Source organism: Papio anubis, chromosome 18 (assembly GCF_008728515.1).
Source record: "Papio anubis isolate 15944 chromosome 18, Panubis1.0, whole genome shotgun sequence".
Classification (NCBI taxonomy): domain Eukaryota; kingdom Metazoa; phylum Chordata; class Mammalia; order Primates; family Cercopithecidae; genus Papio; species Papio anubis.
This window is the reverse complement of record NC_044993.1, coordinates 63,773,725-63,792,652: the sequence shown is the minus strand read 5'-3', so window position 1 is coordinate 63,792,652 and position 18,928 is coordinate 63,773,725. Positions and strand designations below refer to the sequence as shown.

Sequence of the window (18,928 nt, the reverse complement as noted above, 5' to 3'; positions counted from 1 at the left end):
GTCTCCCCACACTGCCAAATGTTCCTGGAGGAAAAATCACTCATAAATAAGAAACAATGCCCTAATTAGTAACTTATATTAGCAAATCATTCAACAATACATGTTGAGCATCTGTTTGCCAGACCATACACCAGGGATGTAGTGATATTTAAGACAAACAAGGTCCCTGACCTCATGGAGACTTTTTCCTTTTTGGACCTCAATCTTCTCCGCTGTAATGTGGGTATCACAAGGCTGTGGACCTCCTAAATTTGTTGGGAAGATGAAATGAAGTTAGACTTGCAAGTGCCTGGCCCCTGGCATCAGGGATTAGCCAGTGCCAGGGGTATGATGGGCCTGGGGATGGAATCTGGGTGCTTGGGGAGAAGCGAGTGTGGGCAGGGACAGTGTATGGAGAAGCCAGCAAACCTGAGCTGCGAGGGAGGCAGAAAGGGCCATGCCAGGCCCTGGTGCAAAGTGTGCAGCAGTAGCAAGACAGGAGAAGGGGCTGCAGGGAGGACCACGGGTAGCAGGAAGATGGGACTGAAACTGGAGAGAAGGAGAGACAGTAGTACATAGAGAATGACAGGAAAGGGTGGTAGAGATGGGAGGAGAGAGGCACAGATGGAGAAGATAAAAAAAACCAGACAGACAGACACGAGCACACGTGATAAGATGGAGAGAACGAGGGGCGGAGGGAAAATGAGCCCAGGCTGAAGGCAACACCTCCGAGGAAGATCACTGCACAAACCCCGGTCGGCTGCATGTGACCCCAAAGAGTGGCTCTTAGGTTTATTCCAAATGTACCTGATTGGGGTGAGAAAGAGTTAAAATTAACTACAAAGGCCGCTGCCAGGCCATTCCTGGCGCCAGCTCCTGCCCCTTCCTTCTCAGGGGGCCCTCGCCAGAGGGACGGGGTGGAGCATACCCAACCCTGCGAGGAAATGAGGCTTTTGTGCCGAGCGGAGATACGATGGCAATAGTGGCAATGGTAGTCAACCCATCCGTGAACAGCTGACACAGGGCAGTACAAGAATCCACCTCACAGCCAGGGCTGCAACCCCAAGTGAAGCGCACAGCTGAAATGACTGACCTGGGTGGAACTGAGCTGAGAAGGAACGTGACTTGCCTTGACCCTGGAGCACGTATCACAACCATGAGAAACAGGTCACTAAAGTGGCCCCCAGCCCACACCAACAACCTTCTCTGGCTGCAACTGGGCGGCAGGGACAGACCCCAGAAAACCATCTTGGGTCGTCTAAGGTACATGCAACCATACTTTTAAAATGACAAAATCTCGAGTACGTTGCTTTGGTGAGCTTCTGATTTTATTAGAAATATACTCTAAGAACAGTCGAGACGCCGCGCCTTGTGGAGGCGATGGGTCATGTTACTGGTTCTGCGATGATCTTCCAGAGCTCCTGCAGCAAACAGAGAAAAAGTTTCTGAAGTGCACATACAAGAGCATCACAATTTCATGAAGGAAAGTGATTCGCCAAGGAGAGCAGTTAAACAACACGCTAGCCATGGAGCAGGCGAGCTGGGGCAGGAGCGGGCGGGCGGCTTCCTCCTTTCTTTGTTGCTCTGGCTTGTTCTGTTTACTGTGGCAGAGGCTGGATGGATGAAGTCCCAGCATTAACGGAAGGGGCATCAGAGGATGTCACACAATCAGAAGAGACCAGAATAGCAGTGAGTCGCCACAATCTCTCCATTTTTGGGAAGAGCTTTATATACAGTTTTATTTTAGAGACAGGATCTCACGCTGTTGCCCAGGCTGGAGTGCAGTGGCACCAGCACAGCTCGCTGCAGCCTTGAACTTCTGGGCTCAAGCAATCCTCCCACCTCAGCCTCCAGAGTAGCTGGGACCACAGGTGTGCACCACCATGTGTGGCTAATTTTTTTTTTTTTAATTTTTGTAGAGATCGGGTCTATGTTGCTCAGGCTGGTCTCGAACTCCTAGCCTCAAGCAACCCTCCGACCTTGGCCTCTCAGAGTGCTGGAATTACAGGTGGGAGCCACCACACTTGGCCTTTTTAGGACATCTTAGGCATCATGTACTGGGTCTACTGATTTGTAAGAAGTGTGTGTTCTTGGTCACGTGACACTACTCTTAATGTTGCCCAGAAGTGGCAGAGCAATAAATACAAGATCCTCCTCGCACACAAAACCACACGAATTCCATGCTGCCCTTGCTGAGGACACGAGAGAAAGTGCGAGGACGGCAGCTCCTCATGACTCCCTCTTCCTCCCTTATTCCTTAGAACTAGGCCCGGGTCTCCGAAAACACAGAGAAAGGGAGGCCACAGCCAAAAGGCAAACAGAACAAAAGAAGTTAATTCTCAATCTTTGGACTCCAGTTCACAGAAAAGCCTGTTCAGTCCGAGAAGCCGGTGCACTTCCACAGTGAAGACGTGACCAGCGGCCACCATAGCGGGGCCCCTGCACCAAGGTCTGCTACCCACAAACTTCCCTCCACTGACTTCCTGTTCCCCAAACAACGTCTGCCTCAGTCTCGCCTCCTCTGGAGTCTGAACTGGCCACGGGGGAAAAACGTGCTCTAAAGTAAAAGATAAGGTTCACCCGAAGGTCCCTCTCCAGACATGGTGGCCGCTCCCCTAACAGGTTCCCCCATGATGTAGCTCCCCCAACAGGTTCCACTACAGATGGTGCCCGGCACGCAGGCTTCACCCCCTGCAGGACCTAGGGTGGAGCCTATGCCTGGAGGGCTTGCTTCATCACTTCTTTGCCCCGGAGTCACCCACTTCACAATAAAGCAACTAACGCCCGCTTCGGGGCCTGGACCTACCAGCTGCTGGATGCGCTCGTAAACCAGGAGCTGCGGGAAGGAGGCCTCCACGGGCTCCACCACGAAGCGCAGCTTGCCATCTGCGAGCTGCTCCAGCGCACGCAGGCAGGAGCGGAAGTGATCGTAGGCTTCACATGTGACGTCCAAGTGTCTCAGTGTGAAGTTGAGCCTGCAAACCAGCCAGCCGACACACACACGGCCATCACCACTGGGAAGGGTTTTGCTGTTTCCGCCCATCTTGCTTTCCTGCCCCTCACTGATCTCATATCCCCTGGATGGGCTTTTACGGAGCACCTGTCTCATGCTGAGTGTCTGAGCGCAATTCCTTCCTACATCTGCACAATAGCCTGGGGGGTGGAAACAGCTAGCACTTTACAGATGTGGAAACTGAGGCTCAGAAAGCTGAAGTCACGTGCCCACAATAACACGGCTGGAAAGATCAAGAGAGTCCTTGCCTCTGAGAAGTTAGAGCTGGTATAAGAGGCAGATGCAGATCAACACTTGAGGATGGCCCTGCAGGTCCTGCCTGCACCCAGCACAGACTGTGGTGGCTGGAGCTGCGCGTAACTATCTGTGAAATGAATGAACAAGAGGCAGTGGCAGGGGGCGGTGCAGAGGACTCTGAGAGCGCAGAGGACAGAGAGAAAACTGCTGGGAAGCGGGGGTCTGAGAGATTTCAGAGAGTGAGCGCCTTCAGAAACAGGTCTCCCAGCCCTGCCACTTGCCTTTCAAAAACTCAGTCTACAAGATGGTTTCACCTGAAATTCAAGCTCTTTGCCCTTTTCCCTTTTCTTTCCAATTTTTTTTTATTAAGAAAAATTCCAGACACACAAAAGGAGTAAGAACAGTCTATGCTGGGCATGGTGGCTCCTGCCTGTAATCCCAGCACTTTGGGAGGCCGAGGTGGGCAGATCACGAGGTCAGGGGTTTGAGACCAGCCTGGCCAACATGGTGAAACCCTGTTTCTACTAAAAATACAAAAATTAGCCAGGCGTGGTGGTGGGCACCTGTAATCCCAGCTACCTGGGAGGCTGAGACAGGAGAATTGCTTGAACCTGGGAGGCGGAGCTTGTGCTGAGCCGAGATTGCACCACCGCACTCCAGCCTGGGCGACAGGGTGAGACTCCGCCTCAAAAAACAAAACAAAACAGTCTAATGAACCCATTACCAGCTTCAGCCACTGTCCACTTTCAGCCACTCTACCACCTTGGCTCTTCCTGGGGCCCCCAACCTCCTCTGTGAAGCTGAAAATGTCAGTGTGTGTCTCAAAAAGATGGAGACCTTTTCAACTAAAGTTTAACAATCACCCTTTAACGTCAAATATTCAGTATTCAACTTTTCTCAACTGTCCTGATGTTTTTCCTTTACAGTTGATGAAATCAGGATCCAAATGAGGTCTGTACACTGCTATTGCTCAGTGTGTGCCTCAAAGCAAGCCTCAGGATTACTGGTATCAGTAACGCTGCAGTCAATTCGCAGACACATAGAGCTTTGTACACAACCATGAGCGTGAATTTCCAGATGCTGAACTGCGGGGTGAGGAAGTCTGTTCAGTTTTATAGCTTTTGCTGTGGATTCCAAACGATCTTCAGAAAACTGTGGCATATTGTTAAGTATTGCAGGAGAATGTGTGTAGCTATCACAAGGTGGGCACTCAATACGTGGAACCTAACATTTTAGGATATTCAAGTGGAAATGTCTGGGAGAGGCTGTTGGGTGAGGAGCTGTCCGATTCAGCAAGAGAAAGAGACCTGGGGGAACTGAAGAGACAGACCAGACCGCACCACAGAGAGAACATTCAGGAAGAGAAGCTCTCGACAGTGTGTGCTGGACAAGCGTTGAGGCTCCAGTACAGCGGACATTCAAGTCCTTGTCTATCACTAGCTAGCTGTGCCCTGGGCAAGGCCCCTGGTGTTTCCCAGCCTTCCCCTCTTCATCGGTAAGATGGGACAGCAGTGCCTGCACATGGAGCTCGCATGCGGACTCAGTGTAGTAACGTACACAACGGATGAGCACACGCCTGGCACACAGCAGGTGCTCAATAAGTGGCGCTGAGTAACAGTCATGATGACACTGACAAGGAAACAATTAGGAGGTGAGATTTCTGTCCACACTCGGGAGGCCAGCATGGTCCCCGTGGTGCAAAGCTCACCTCTTCTCCACTGACAGAATGGCCGTGCAGGCATTTTTCAATCTGTGGGCGAGTCGGGAGAGGGTTTTAAATACAGCATCCGTCAAGTCGTCGTCGTAAAACACTGTGGGAAGCAAAAAGGCTGGCATTAGGGGAAAACACGCAAATATTAGAGAAATCGACTTTTCAGAGCGATCCGCACAGAGAGAATGCTTATCACCACGGAAAAGCAGCAGCTCCCAGAATGAAAGCTGCAGACGCGGCCGGGCGCGGTGGCTCAGGCCTGTAATCCCAGCACTTTGGGAGGCCGAGACGGGCGGATCATGAGGTCAGGAGTTCGAGACTATCCTGGCTAACACGGTGAAACCCTGTCTCTACTAAAAAATACAAAAAACTAGCCGGGCGAGGTGGCGGGCGCCTGTAGTCCCAGCTACTCGGGAGGCTGAGGCAGGAGAATGGCGTAAACCCGGGAGGCGGAGCTTGCAGTGAACTGAGATCCGGCCACTGCACTGCAGCCTGGGCGACAGAGCGAGACTCCGTCTCAAAAAAACAAAAAAAAAACAAAAAAAAAGAAAACTGCAGACGTGGTGGCACATCCCAGAAAGTCACCTCTAAAACTGAACTCCGGCGGGAGGTGAGGTGAGACTGCACTTGACTTCATGCTGCGACAAAGGACGTGTACGGTGAAGGAGAAATTTTCTTACCTTCGGCTGCAAACAGGATGGTGGTGTGATCGTACAAGTCAGAAATTTCCTCTTGTGACCAACTGAAGGGGACCTCGGGATCTAAGAAAGAACAAAAGCATGCTTTGTGCCCATTGCCTTCTCTCCTGGCCACCAACTCTCACTAGGACTGACTGAAAGGCACTTCAGGAAAAGAAACAGGGCTGGGGGTAGCTGGGTGCAGTGGGCACCGCCAGGCAGACCAGACTCCCTGCTTCAGGCCCACTGCTGCCCACGTGCAGAGTCACAGTGGAAGAGGTGCCTTTTCTGCTGAGTGTCTGCTCTAGCCAGCAAGTAGCAGGCGGATTTCAGCCTCACCCGCCACCTTCGCCTGTGGCCCAATACAGGACGTGATCTGCCCCATCTGCCTGCTGGGTGGCCCAGGAAAACGGCTTCAGTTTCGCACTCACAGAAAGGGTACAGTACTACTTCCTCACAGGACTACGGGGAGGGTCGAAAGGCCTACAGTGCGCAAAGTGCTAGGCAGGTGACCGGTACTCAAGGAGTGACTTTCCCCATCTGCCATCTGACGGGAAAAAAAAGACATCTTTATACAAAGAAGGAGCAAGCACCCGGGTCTGAAGTAGTCTGTGTAAGAAATACGGGAAACTGTCCTACCCGGGGGGCTTCCGGGCACCACTGTCTGTTGGGAAATGGTTTGTGCCCAAGAGTCTGGCAGACTTGGGTCCATGCCCCTACCCTGCTGTGTACCAGCTGTGCCCGCAGGCAGTCTGCACTCACAATTCAGGGATTCTCATGCTACCACACAGGGAAACCACAACACCTGAAGAACAAAATGAACATGTGCCCAGCAGGCAGCAGGCGCTTGGAGAATGACCGCTGATGCTCATCGGCCAATGCAGAGAACCTGCCATGCGTGGGTGGGACAGCAGCAGCAGCTGGGGCTACAGCTCCATCAAGGCTACTGTACCCTGGCACTGAGGTACTACAAAGAAATCACTGAATCATTCTGGGGGACGTCCGAGAGAAACACACACCTGTGCAGAGGTCGTCCTTCAGCCAGTCCAGTTCTTTGACCTTAACTACACCACCTGTAAAAACAAACAAAAAGAGAACCTTCCAAACTCTAATCAGGAAAAAAAGATAAACTTTTACACTATATACCAAGATCCATCTATCCACCCACCCACCCTTCCTCTCACCCATCCATCTTTACAGCCCTTCCATCTTTACAGCCATCCATCCATCCATCCCTCCCCCCCCCCCCCCCCCCATCTTCCTTCCCTCCCTCTCCCATCCATCTTCTCATCCTTCCTTCTATCCATCCATCCATACATGCATCCGCCCACCCATCTTCTTGCCCTTCCTTCTACCCATCCATCCCTCCATCCACCCACCCACCCACCTGCCCATCTTCCAGCCCTTCCATCTATCCTTCCATCCATCCACCCACCCATTTTCCTTCCCTCCCTCCCTCTCTCCCATCCATCCATCCTCTCATCTGCCCATCTATCCATTCTTCTACCCTCCCACCCATCCACCCACCCATCCTTGTTATCCTCCTTCCCTCCTTCTCATATCCATCATCCACCCTCTGTCCCTTCCCTCCATTCATCCGTCCATTCTTCCAGCATTTTTTGAGTGCTACGTGTCAGGGACTGTGCCAGACATAGGGAAAATAAAGATTTAAGAGTCATCTCCCCATCCTTGCAGACCAGCCCCCCAGAGGAGACTGGCAGGTTAACCGACAACGGCAAGACTGTGGCTGAGTGGTGTCAGAAGGATGAGGCAAATGCACAGGAGGAGAGAGAGGAACTCATGTCAGATGGCGGTTATCTGGCAAGGGCTTCCACCAGCGAGCTCCCTCCTTCCTCCCAGCTCTGCTGACTGCCTACTGTACCCTGAGCACTCAACAAATATTGTGACAGTGGAGAGCAAATGCAGACAGGGTACCTGCACCCACAGAGCTTGTAGTCCAGGGGGGAATGGAAAACACCAATAACTAGTCACACCAGCAGATGGTAAAATGCAATCGTATAACGTGTTCCTGGAGTCTGTTGGGGGCTCTGGCCTCAAATCTGGAGGTCTGGAGCCCTGAGCGTGATGAGGACTTGCCGGGAGGAGGGAGGGCAGAGTACTCAGGCGGAGGGAAGAGCAAGGGCAAAGGACTCGAGGAAAAGTGATTTGAAAATGAGGACGGCTGGGCTGGCGGGGTGGGGGCTGCAGACAGGCAGGGGCCAGATCCCCCAGAAGATGAGACAAGCAACAGGAAACCACTGAAGGGCCTGAAGCCTGGGGGGGCTGCACCGGAGGAGGAAAGGCTGCACCGACAGACAGCCCCGTTAGGACATAATTGTGTCACCCATCACACACACTCATCCCTGCAGGCTGTGCAGGGAGCAGACGACCAGGCAGATGGGGGTGGGGCCCATCCGGGCAGAGGGACTGGCCTGTGAGTGAATGAGTCCTGGCGTGCTGGATGCAGAGCTGGAAAGGAGACTGTCAGGAGGAGGTAGGGAGAGCAGGCCGGGGCTGGGCCAGGGAGGCCTGGCCATTCAAGGAGCTGAGACTTCACCCCTCAGGTGATGATGCTCCTGGAAGGTTTTCAGCAGCAGGTGAAGGGGACAGGCCTGCATCTGAGAAAGGGCACTCTGGATGTTTCATGAGGACAGCCTGGACTGGTCAACTAAGGAGCTGGGGAGACCAGCTCGGGGGCTGCTGCCAGTGTCCGGGAGAGAAAGAGCTGGAGTAGGATGAGGCGGTGGATCTGGGAATGAGGAGGTGACCCAAGGAGCGTCCTCAATGCTCTGAAGCTCTGTGATGCCCATAAGATGCCTGCTCCCTTTACTCACCTGTTGCAAGGGACACAGGCGGAGCCCTGCCTCCCGATGTCATGGTCTTGGGTGTCTGTCCTACCTGCTAAACAGAGAAACCTCCCTCCCTGGCAGAAGACCCTCTGGGCCTCACCTCCAGCGGCAGCCAGGTGGCTGTTGAGGGCAATGTTTCGCTGGCACATGGCCAAGAGATCTGCACCGACATCTGGAATGACAGAGGGCAAGCCATAAAGCGCCGGCCGTTACGACGCTTTTATCTCCACGTTTTTGCCTAGAGAGAGCCGCTTGTTATCAGCAGCACAACTGCAGAAATTAGAGAAACGTTTCTCCTGTGTGTCTTACTGCCAAAATTAAATACGCTCACCTTAAGGCTCTTTTCATTGTCTTGTTCCCTAAATAAGAGATTCTCATCCTGATGGGGAGAGACAGTGTGCATTCCAGAGGCAAGGAGTATGAGCTCCCAACATCATCTGAGCATATGGACCACGCACGCACTTCCTTAGATCATCCTTTTCATGTTTATAACCATCCAGGAGACGGGATCATGAATCCCATTGCACGGATTAAGTGACTTGAGCAACGTCACGTAGCTAGTGAGAGCAAGAGTTGGGATTTGAATCCAGATTTTTCTTTTTCTATTTTTAATTTTTAATTTTTATTTTTGAGGTGGAGTCTTGCTCTGTCGCCCAGGCTGGAGTGCAGTGGCCCGATCTCAGCTCACTGCAAGCTCCGCCTCCCGAGTTCAGGCCATTCTCCTGCCTCAGCCTCCCAAGTAGCTGGGACTACAGGCGCCCGCCACCTTGCCCGGCTAGTTTTTTTGTATTTTTTAGTAGATACGGGGTTTCACCTTGTTAGCCAGGATGGTCTCGATCTCCTGACCTCGTAATCCGCCCGTCTCGGCCTCCCAAAGTGCTGGGACTACAGGCTTGAGCCACCACGCCCGGCCTGAATCCAGATTTTTCTAACTCCAAATTTAGGCTTGTTCTTTGACACCCTAGGAAAACCGACTGGACCAGTTTTCCGGTCAGAAAGGTTTTCTTACGATTCGTCAGAACACAGAACAGATTCAAACAGGCTGAGCCCACTCTCTCAGGCGCGATTCACTTTGCTCCCACCCAGATCTCCCTCCCAGACTCCTGCCACTCTGACAAGTGGGATTTCTCATCATTTCAAGAACTGACTTGTGGTACAGTGAATCCTCACTGGGGGAAGTAGTGCTTTACCAAAAATAAATTTCTGATTAGAAGAAAGTGCGTGTAGAAAGTACAGGATGTCTTGTTAATCACATTTGCTTGGTCCCCTGTGGGCGTGGACTCCCCCATCAACTGCAAACTCGCCGGGACTGGCGTCTGCACCCCAGGGGTCACACAGAGCCACGTAGGGGAGGAGCTCCCTGCTCGCAGAAGGGAGGGATCTGCCCTGTCTCCTGGGCCAAGAGAATACTGACACGTGCCTGACAGCACATGATGGGCTTAGCCTTTTTTGTGTGTGTGTGTGTTTTTTTTTTTTAAACAGAGTTTCGCACTTGTTGCCCAAGCTGAAGTACTGTGGTGCAACCTTGGCTCACTGCAACCTCCACCTCCTGGGTTTAAGCAATTCTCCTGCCTCAGCCTCCCAAGTAGCTGGGATTATAGGCTCATGCCACCACGCCTGGCTAATTTTTTTTTTTTTTGGTATTTTTAGTACAGACGGGGGTTTCACCATGTTGGCCAAGCTGGTCTCAAACTCCTGACTTCAGTGATCCACCTGCCTCGGCCTCTCAAAGTGCTGGGATTACACGCATTAGCTACCACGCCTGGCCAGGCTCAGCAGTTTTTAAACTTTTATGATAGTTTCTGTCAAAAACTTTTAACCCATAAAACAGGTAACAGAGAAGCAGCTCTGTGTGAGTCGGGAAGGAGCCCTGGTGCCCTGAGTGCGTTCTCCCCAGCATCCCTCGGCCAGCTCCTGGGAGCTCTGCTCCATGCAACACAATCTGAAACCCCACCATGTGACAAGGGCATTGCCCTGTGAGCCAGCAGGTCCACGGGCCTCGGGTCTCGTCAGCAGCTCTGGGTGACCTTGGGCCAGCCTCAATCTGCCCATTTGGACAACAAAGATAGGAACCCTGGGCTCTGCCCAGCATCACTGTGAAGTTACAGCCAGGCACTGATGCATCTGAAAGGACTTTTCCAACTGGAACGTGGCATCTAAATGCAAGCTTTCTTCCCCATGCTGGTAAATCTCTCTCGGGGATAAGACTTCTTTATATCCTGCTATTAGGCACCAGGCACAAAGCAAAGCTCTTGGACGCCTTGACTCTGAGAAGCGCTCACTGATAATTTACATGACATTGTCAAGAAGCAGCCAATAGCGTGGCTGCACTGTGGACTCCTGACCAGTGGTTAACTCAGCATATTTGAAAACTGTGCCTCAGGGACTGGTGATCTCTAGCTTCTTCCTTCCTATCTCAGAAACAACAGCGTGTGCCAGGAAACGTTCACTAGGAAGCAATGAGGTGTAAACCACATCAGCGGATACCTCTTTCTGTCCAGCAGATATTAAAGATTTAAAATATAACAAAAATGCTCACTTGATAAAATCACTACTCTCTTGTAAACCGGTATATTAGCTCTAAAGAAAGCACTCTGGCACGTCAGGAGTTTGGTTAACTTCACTGGCCGGTTTTGATCACTGTACTATGGTTGTGTGTGACATCACCATTGGGGAGCTGGAGGAAGGGCACATGGCACTTGCTGGATTATTATTATTATTATTATTTTTTGAGACGGAGTCTTGCTCTGTCACCCAGGCTGGAGTGCAGTGGCCGGATCTCAGCTCACTGCAAGCTCCGCCTCCCGGGTTCACGCCATTCTCCTGCCTCAGCCTCCCGAGTAGCTGGGACTACAGGCGCCCGCCACCACGCCCGGCTGGTTTTTTTGTATTTTTTAGTAGAGACGGGGTTTCACCGTGTTAGCCAGGATGGTCTCGATCTCCTGACGTCGTAATCCGGCCGTCTCGGCCTCCCAAAGTGCTGGGATTACAGGCTTGAGCCACCGCACCCGGCCCTGCTGGATTATTTTAACAACTCCTTTATGAATCTGAAATTATTTCAAAATTAAATACTAAAAAAGAAATTAGTTGGCAACGTTCATCAAAAGTTTAAGAATAGTCTCACCCACTTCTAGGAACCCAGTGACAGGTTATTAGACAACGATACACAAAGATGTTCACTGCAATGTAACTAACACCGCCCACTCCTAGGAACCTAGGTGACAGATCATTAGACAATATACAAAGATGTTCATCACATCTTTGACAAATACAAAAAAACAAAACAAAAATCCCCATAGGAATGGCCAAAATGCTCGGCGGCAGGGGAAGGGTTATAAAAAAGATGAGACATTACCTGGTCATGACAAGTCATATACAATTGTTTTTGTTTGTTTTTGAGATGGAGTCTCACTCTGTTGCCCAGGCTAGAGTGCAGTGGCGCAATCTCAGCTCATTGCAACCTCTGCCTCCCAGGTTCAAGCCTCCCGAGTATCTGGGATTACAGGCACCCGCCACCACCACGCCTGGTTGATTTTTGTATTTTCAGTGCAGACAGGGTTTCACCATGTTGGCCTGGCTGTTCTCAAACTCCTGACCGCAGGTGACCTGCCTGCCTCAGTCTCCCAAAGTGCTGGGATTACAGACGTGAGTCACCATACCTGGCCTATATAATCATTTTTTAATGGCATGAGAAAATGCTCTTAAAATGTTCTCACTTATGAGTGGGAGCTAAACCATGGGTAAACATGGACATACTGAGTGGAATCACAGACACTGGGGACTCCAGAAGGTGACAGGGTGGGAGGGGTTGGGGATTAAAACTTCCCTATTGGGTACAATGTTCGCTATTTGAGTGGTGGGTCCACTAAAAGCCCAGACGTTATTGCTGTGTAATACAGAAATTTGCATTTGTACCCCCTAAATATATACAAATTTAAAAAAGAAAATGCTCTTAAAAAATGTTTTTCAACATTTTCAGCAGAATACAGTGCTGCTGCAGCTTGATTTCAGCTATCATTTGGAGGAGATTCTTACAATGTAAGCTCCCTGTGGGCAGTGCCTAGTCAGTTCCACTCACTGCAGGGCCTCCTGCATCTAGAAATGAGTGGCACATGGCAGGTGCCCCATAAGTTGCATATTGTTGATTCAATCTAGGGATTGTAAAATGATGAGTAATTTTTATTTGCTGTTTTAAAAATCTCCTACAAAGAATGGGCAAGGCTTCTATAACCAGGAACAAAATAATAAACTTGTTTTCAAAGCCTTCTAACAGGGTATATTCCTCCTGTTTTTGGAGATATTTGCTCTTTCTCAGGGGTGGGGAGAGAGGTACTAGCAGAGGCACTAGGCACCTCCTGAAGGTGCCATTAGCCTGAGAGCCATCGGGTGATGCTGCTGCCACAGAGTCGGTATTGCTGGGTCATTCTGATGTCACTGAGAAAAAACAGAGAGTGGAGAGGGCCAGGGGACCAGAATGGCAAAATCAACAGCAGCTAACATCCAATTTCCAGTGCCTCTGCCTCTTTTTCTATACACTCAGTGCATGCTTTGTGAAGGTGACTACTTCCCTGTAGCCTGAGATGTCACCTCATTACCTGTACAATAAACGGTCCGTGCCACAGTGGCTGCGATGATGCTAGCAAGCCCCGTGCCGGCCCCGAGCTCCAGCGCCGTGCATCCTCGGAAGAGGTCCTGTCGGAACAGGATGTAGTCCGCCAGGAGCAGGGCGCCCCGCCATACCTGGAGGGAAGAGGACCAAGAGCAACAGACAGCGTGAGGCTCTGTAGAGACCGTCAGGATTACGGGAAGCGGACAGGACCTACCCACCTGCTTGCCAACATCCTCCAGGGGCGTGGCCATGGTGTGCTCTGGATGGGACAGAAACCAAGAGAAATGCCCACTGTGAAATGGGGATGGACAGAAAACCACAAGACAGGACTGCGCGGCAACCACCAACATGGTCAGATGTGCGCCAGAGGTTAGAATCAGGGGTTCTAGAGAGCAGCAGAAACACAGGCTGTGCTACTGGTTGAGAGGCGACTTTTGAGCACCACTCAGAGGCCAGGAGCTTTTTGGAATGGGGCTCACACTCTTTCATGTAACTGGGTATCTCTGCCCTACAGCCCAAGGCTAGGGAGGGTCACAATTAGGTTTTCACCCAATTTAATCACACACACATGCAGTACACTATTTTAATGACCAATAATTGCAAATTTACACTCATAATATATTTATTTATATGCTACTAATAATCACAACTCATTCAAAAGTATTTTCTTATACTGAGAAACATACTTCATTTTTTTCTTATACTTAGAAATATACTTCTACATTAAAAGTTAACAAAATAAGTTTAAATTTACATCCTTTTTATTTTTTTATTTTTTATTTTTATTTTTTTTGAGACGGAGTCTTGCTCTGCCGCCCAGGCTGGAGTACAGTGGCCGGATCTCAGCTCACTGCAAGCTCCGCCTCCCGGGTTCACGCCATTCTCCTGCCTCAGCCTCCCGAGTAGCTGGGACTACAGGCGCCTGCCACCTCGCCCGGCTAGTTTTTTGTATTTTTAGTAGAGACGGGGTTTCACCGTGTTAGCCAGGATGGTCTCGATCTCCTGACCTTGTGATCCGCCCATCTCGGCCTCCCAAAGTGCTGGGATTACAGGCTTGAGCCACCGCGCCCGGCCAATTTACATCCTTTTTAAAAAAGTTGAAAAGAAGTATAAGTTAGTATTATTCTCAAGTGCAAAATACAATATATTTTGTATTTATAATACATCCTAATAGGATCAAATTCTGGTGGATGGGTGAAGAGAATGGAAATATAAGATCAAGAAGAAAAGGAATGAAGCAAAACATTTTTTGTTGTTAAATAAGAACTTGCTTCAAGTATTTTTAAGTAAGATGGTAATGGCTATCGCCAATTGCTCTGTCTGTCCCCAAACCAGCAGAGAAACCTACTGTGTAGGGTCCTCTTGGGCACCTGGACCACTGTTCTCCTAGGCTTCCTCCTGGGAAAATCTGGCCAAAGATTTCCGTCCTATGTACAGTTAGAATCTCATCTCTGAATAAAGTGACTAATGGATCGTCCACCAGCATCTTGGCTAGATTTGACATGGTGGCTTATAAGGCACTTTTAATAAAACATGTTCCTTTCAGAAGGGCTTCAGATTGCTATGGCCTAACATGGAGTCCCCTGGTTTGAAACTGGAACAGAAATATACCTGCCGAGCCACCTGATGCCAAGTTCCTTCACTGAACCAACGTTCATTAGACAGACACATTCTGTGAGCCAGCCCTGGGGCCATCGAGATTCTACTTGATTGGCTCACACGTATTTTACAGAGAAAGACACCGACTGAGGCTCAGCATTACTGTTTGTAAAGTTCATAGAAAAAAAAAAGCACCTTCTCTGCATGAGGCACTGGGCTAAATGCTTTCTCAATTAATCCTCAAAATCGCCCAATGACAGCTTTGAGTGTTATCTTAAAGATGAAGAAAAGGCGGCTGGAGGAGGTTAGCAGGCTGTGTAGGTCACAGAGGGGGTGAGTGGCAGATGCAGGGTTCCAAGTCAGGTCGTCTGCAGTTTTCTGGCTCTCTCTGTTTTGAGACAGAGTCTCGCTGTGTCACCTAGGCTGAAGTGTGGCGGCACGGCCAAGGCTTACTGCAGCCTCCACCTCCCAGGCTCAAGTGACCCTGCCACCTAAGACTGTTGAGTAGCTGGGGCTACGGGTGCATGCCTCCATGCCAGGCTAAACTCTTTTAATTTTTGTAGTTTTGGTAGAGGTAGGGTCTCATCATGTTGCCATGGCTGGTCTCAAACCCCTGGGCTCAAAGGATCCACTGCTTTGGCCTCCTGAAGGGGGATCATAGGTGTTAGCCACCGTGCCTGGCCTTTTCTGGCTCTTCAGCTTGCTTGGGGAAGGGAGATGTAGAATCTGAACCATGCTAGGGACGTGGTTTAAAAGCTTGGGGCAGAGCCTCCACGATGAAAGGCACAGGGACTTGCTAGGCAGGCTGAAGGCTTGTGTGCTTGTGCGTGGAGGGGAAGGGGTGTCTGTGGTCTACACCCCCGCCCCAGGCTCTCTGTGTCAGCGCCCCTGCCCAGTTCCTCTTCCCCAGTCCCACCCATGCCATCTCCTGGGTGTGGCTCGTAGCCTCTCCTCTCCTCTCCTCTCCCTCCATTGGCCTGGAAAAGCTTCCTCCTCGCCGTCTGCTCCCTAACCCCAGCTGTCCTAAGGGTTCCTGCTGCCAGGGGAACCCTCCCAGAGCGATCTCGGTCCTACGTGATTGGTCACTTCCTCCCAGGGGTCTCGTGGACATAAGTTCTGCCTCCCAGCTGTCCTCAAGGGGTGGCCAGCTTCCCTTGAGGGAGAATGAGGACTCTGAGGTCAGAGACCTGCATGAGAAGACAGTTTTGTCATCTCCTAGTTGGGTGATGAGTTACTTAACTTCTTGGAAACAGAGCCAGTTTCCTCTTCTGCGAAATGTACAAGTAGCCTCATCCCTCATTTCTAAGGCTGTAACAGGGTTTAACCAGATAGCGCTTCTGAGAGAGTGCAGGCTCGGCAAACATCTGAAAACCACTGAGGCGGTCAAGGCCCCTAGCCCTTGCACAGGTGGAGGTCACTGAAGCCCAGAGGCGGACATGACCACCCCAAGGTCATAGTCCGAGAAAAAAACATCTAATTAGATCAAAATGTGTCACCGGAACAGGGCAGGCGGGGAAGCTGGTCATAGGCTGGCCCCTTCTTGAGGGACTTTGTTCTTAGCTCACATGATGGTAAATTTCCAGAACATTCACTAGAGACACAACATTGACTGTGGAGTAACGGACAGGTTTGCTCCCCAGCTCGGGGAGGCTAATAACAGTGAGCGCTTGGAGGGAAATGAGCCATCATCGGCCCCGCTGAGAAGCAGGACTTTCCAAGCCTCTTTCGAATGCTCTGCCCTAATGGTGTGGAATGAGAGCACAGGCCGTGGCGTCAGACAGACCTGGGTACAAGTCTCAGCTCTGCCACTGACGAGCTGTGTGACCCCAGGCAAGTTCCTCAACCTTGCTGAGCCTCAGTCTCTCCCTCTGTGAAATGGGAATACTTATCCCTACCTGCAGAGGCCATGAGGGCAGAGGTCACCCATGGGATACATGGAGCACGGTTCTGGCGTGAGTTCCATGTTGCCCTCTCTGGGACAGTCTAGAACAGAGGCTGCCTGGTACCACTGTGCAGGCGCTCAGTAACGTTTGCTGAGCAGATAGATACAGAGCTGCTGTTCTGTCTGTTTTTCAGAGTGACCCACTGACCCCCATTCTCCGACCAAGGCCAGTGCTGGGGGAGGCCTTTCCCTGGGAACTTAAGACACCACCAGGGACCCTGCATCTCAATGAACAGCCTCAAATCACAGATCCGCTCCCCAAATGAGCAGCGCCAGGGGGAGGCAAAGCCCTGGTGTGGACACTGCATGGATTTGAAGCTCGCTCACCACCACCAAGCTGCATGGCACTAGGCCTGTCACTTCCTCATCTGTGCACCTGCTCAGGCGGGGCTGTACAGACTAAGCCACTCGAAACTAGTGAAGATATCCAAAACACAATAGGTGCTTAACCAGCACCGATTCCTGGCCTAGTTCCCTACCGGTCCTGGTGTTTCTATAGTGCCAGATCCCTAGATTTCAAATCCTAGAGTCACCAAACCCCTCTGCTCTGCCCCAATACCTGAGTAGCAGTTCCTCTTTCATCCCACCTCTGAGTATCTGTCCAAACCTCTCCCCTGTCCCACTTTTCCTGCCACTTTATCACCTCCCCTTTCTTGCCTGGCTTCTAGCTCCCAGCTCCCAGTCCATCTGACTGGTCCATGCCCCATTCATTTTCATTTACATCCCTCTCCCTCTGCCACACTCCAGCTCCAGAACCTCCCGTGGCTCCCTACTGCCAGCCCAGCCCGGCCAAGCCTGTCCCACACCCTCAACACGCTGAGTTAGAGCAGACCACAGATGCGGGAGGCAGCAGCAGGGAGGCTTCCTGGAGGAGGTGTGGCTGAGCTGGAAACTGTACGGCAATGGGGAACATGTTAAGGGAGCCGAGGCTGCGGGCAAGCACTCTAGGAAGGAGGCACAGTACAGAGGAGAAAGCGCACAGGGTGAGGCTGTGGGCGTGTGAGCCGTAGGAGTGACTGGGGTTGTAGAGAGCTTCCCCAGTCTCACCCGAGCTGGTTCTCATAACCTGTGCTGCCTGGCCCTGCAGAGTCAACATGCAGATCATACTGAGCCCTGAGCAGCGACACTGTGGAGTCACCTTGGTGACAGGTGGGCCACACCACACCTCTATTTACCTATTCTGATGATATCGTGGGGGTTGCCTTGTGCTTCCTCTCCCAGGACGTCGTCTTCTTCCTGCGCTAGAATCATGGGATGTACCTTGTCTCTCGGAGGCCCTGCTGGGTTGGGATCAGAGGCGGCTCGTGGTCTTCTCACCACGTCCAAATCCCCATCCTCATCCAGCTGAGCTTCAGCCGCTTCCCAGCCGGTGGTGTCAGCCCCGGCCTGGAGGGAGAAACCCTCATTACTGCGGCCACTTCCTGGAGGGGACCCTGTGCTGCCTGTCTCGGCAGAAGGAGGCTCCTTGGTGTGAACATCTCCGTGATCGCCACCCTTGGCCCCTGAATCTGTCCGAGAGTCTTGGCTCCACAGAAGCTTGAATTGGGACAGGAAAACTGAAAGGCAAGACAAAACGCAAAATGAGAATTCCAAGATGTTTTCTTTTCTACCTTCTTCTCCTTCTTTGAGAATAGCTGATTACCAACAGGAAAGATTTGTAAAGGCCAGGTAGAGATATACTAATGCCAGCAGAAAAGGGCCACTTGATTCAGCTGGGACCACCACCAGCTGGGAGGCGGGGGCCACCACCAAGAGCAGCCCCCATTTCCTGAGAACCTGTGAGGCACTCGGCTCGTATCATCTCATTCAATCTCCACAATCGCTGTGAAGACAGCATGATCAGCTTCATCTTACAGACCCAGAAACTGAGGCTTAGAGGAGTGAGCTGACCAAGGGCACACAACTTTCAGGAATGAGCTCAGGGGCCTCTCCTCTAAGCTCCCACAGCGGCCCGGGCTTATGCCAGTTTTTGGATCTGTTCCATCATCCATCCATTCACCACTGAACACTCACTATGTGCCAAGTACCGTGCTAGGTGCTGGGGGTACAAAGCAGAATTTGATATGTTAGGGCCTTACATTTTAGGAGTGAAGTCGGGGAACAAACATTAAGCAAGTAAACAAGATAATTACAGGCTGTGTTAATTACCAGGGATATAGTAAAACTGAATTCTGTGTGACACAGATGTGGCAAACATATAAGGCAGGGGTGAGCACACTTTTCCCGTAATAGGTTAGATGAAAAAGTTTTAGGCTGGGCGCGGTGGCTCAAGCCTGTAATCCCAGCACTTTGGGAGGCCGAGACGGGCGGAT

At 51.2% G+C, this 18,928-nt stretch overlaps 1 protein-coding gene across 4 annotated transcripts in view; it reads right to left on the bottom strand.

The window, feature by feature from the left end:
* Positions 1 to 1,289: 1,289 nt before the first annotated feature.
* METTL22 (methyltransferase like 22) overlaps positions 1,290 to 18,928 on the bottom strand; it is a 24,389-nt gene continuing 6,750 nt past the window's right edge. For 2 of the 4 annotated variants that reach the window (XM_003916508.4, XM_017953168.3), the window contains exons 3-11: positions 17,792 to 18,172; positions 13,294 to 13,334; positions 13,062 to 13,206; positions 8,567 to 8,638; positions 6,637 to 6,690; positions 5,621 to 5,701; positions 4,938 to 5,040; positions 2,786 to 2,954; positions 1,290 to 1,400 (exon numbers count right to left, since the gene is read on the bottom strand). In XM_003916508.4, coding sequence (XP_003916557.2) covers positions 1,365 to 1,400; positions 2,786 to 2,954; positions 4,938 to 5,040; positions 5,621 to 5,701; positions 6,637 to 6,690; positions 8,567 to 8,638; positions 13,062 to 13,206; positions 13,294 to 13,334; positions 17,792 to 18,172 — 1,082 coding nt within the window. In that variant the 3' untranslated portion in view covers positions 1,290 to 1,364. The other 2 variants (XM_009195954.3, XM_021931736.2) reach the window with 2 other exon arrangements.